This window comes from Plasmopara halstedii (genome assembly GCF_900000015.1).
Source record: "Plasmopara halstedii genome assembly, contig: Scaffold_208, whole genome shotgun sequence".
Classification (NCBI taxonomy): domain Eukaryota; phylum Oomycota; class Peronosporomycetes; order Peronosporales; family Peronosporaceae; genus Plasmopara; species Plasmopara halstedii.
The window spans coordinates 877,662-878,165 of record NW_020187129.1 but is presented as its reverse complement, the minus strand read 5'-3'; the positions used below and the strand labels follow the sequence as shown (position 1 = coordinate 878,165).

The 504-nt window shown below is 47.6% G+C and overlaps 1 protein-coding gene across 1 annotated transcript; it reads right to left on the bottom strand.

The window, feature by feature from the left end:
- Nucleotides 1–53: 53 nt before the first annotated feature.
- On the bottom strand, nucleotides 54–371 carry PHALS_03163 (uncharacterized protein; the record flags this gene model as incomplete). The annotated part of the gene is made up of 3 exons (XM_024721853.1): nucleotides 54–83; nucleotides 148–224; nucleotides 287–371. The coding sequence occupies 3 exons, from the start codon at nucleotides 369–371 to the stop codon at nucleotides 54–56; spliced, it is 192 nt and encodes a 63-aa protein (XP_024572988.1).
- Between the last annotated feature and the right edge of the window lie 133 nt (nucleotides 372–504).

Below are 504 nucleotides of genomic sequence, written 5' to 3'. Positions count from 1 at the left end.
TGCGTCACTTGCAAGTGGACCAGATGCCCACACTAAGCACCCAACATCATCATTTAAGGAAGCACCTCCGTCGCCACCTGTGCCTAGAACAAGGGAGCTTATTTCGTTTCCAAATTGAACTCGATATCCTCCGATATTATAGGTTACACTAGGACCGGTGACTGTCAAAACGATTCGCTGGATGTCACGCGTGAATCCTCCATGAAGAAGATCAAGTCTTGGTACTAGACTGACCGCAACCGCCGAATCTTTCAAAGTTCCAAGCTGTAGACGTGCTGTTGCGGACCGCACGCAATCGCATCCGTTTGTGTCACACTTGCCACGTATGCGAAACGTCGCCAATGTTTCAAGGGCTTCGTCGTCTTGTCCATCATTGTATGCTCTGCCCAGACGAATATAGTCACCGCAATTTATGGTCAACTCCTTTATCAACTTTATCTCTGCACTGCTTGCAATTGAGCCAAGATCAGTAGCTGTACTCACAGCTGAATCACTACGGAAAAT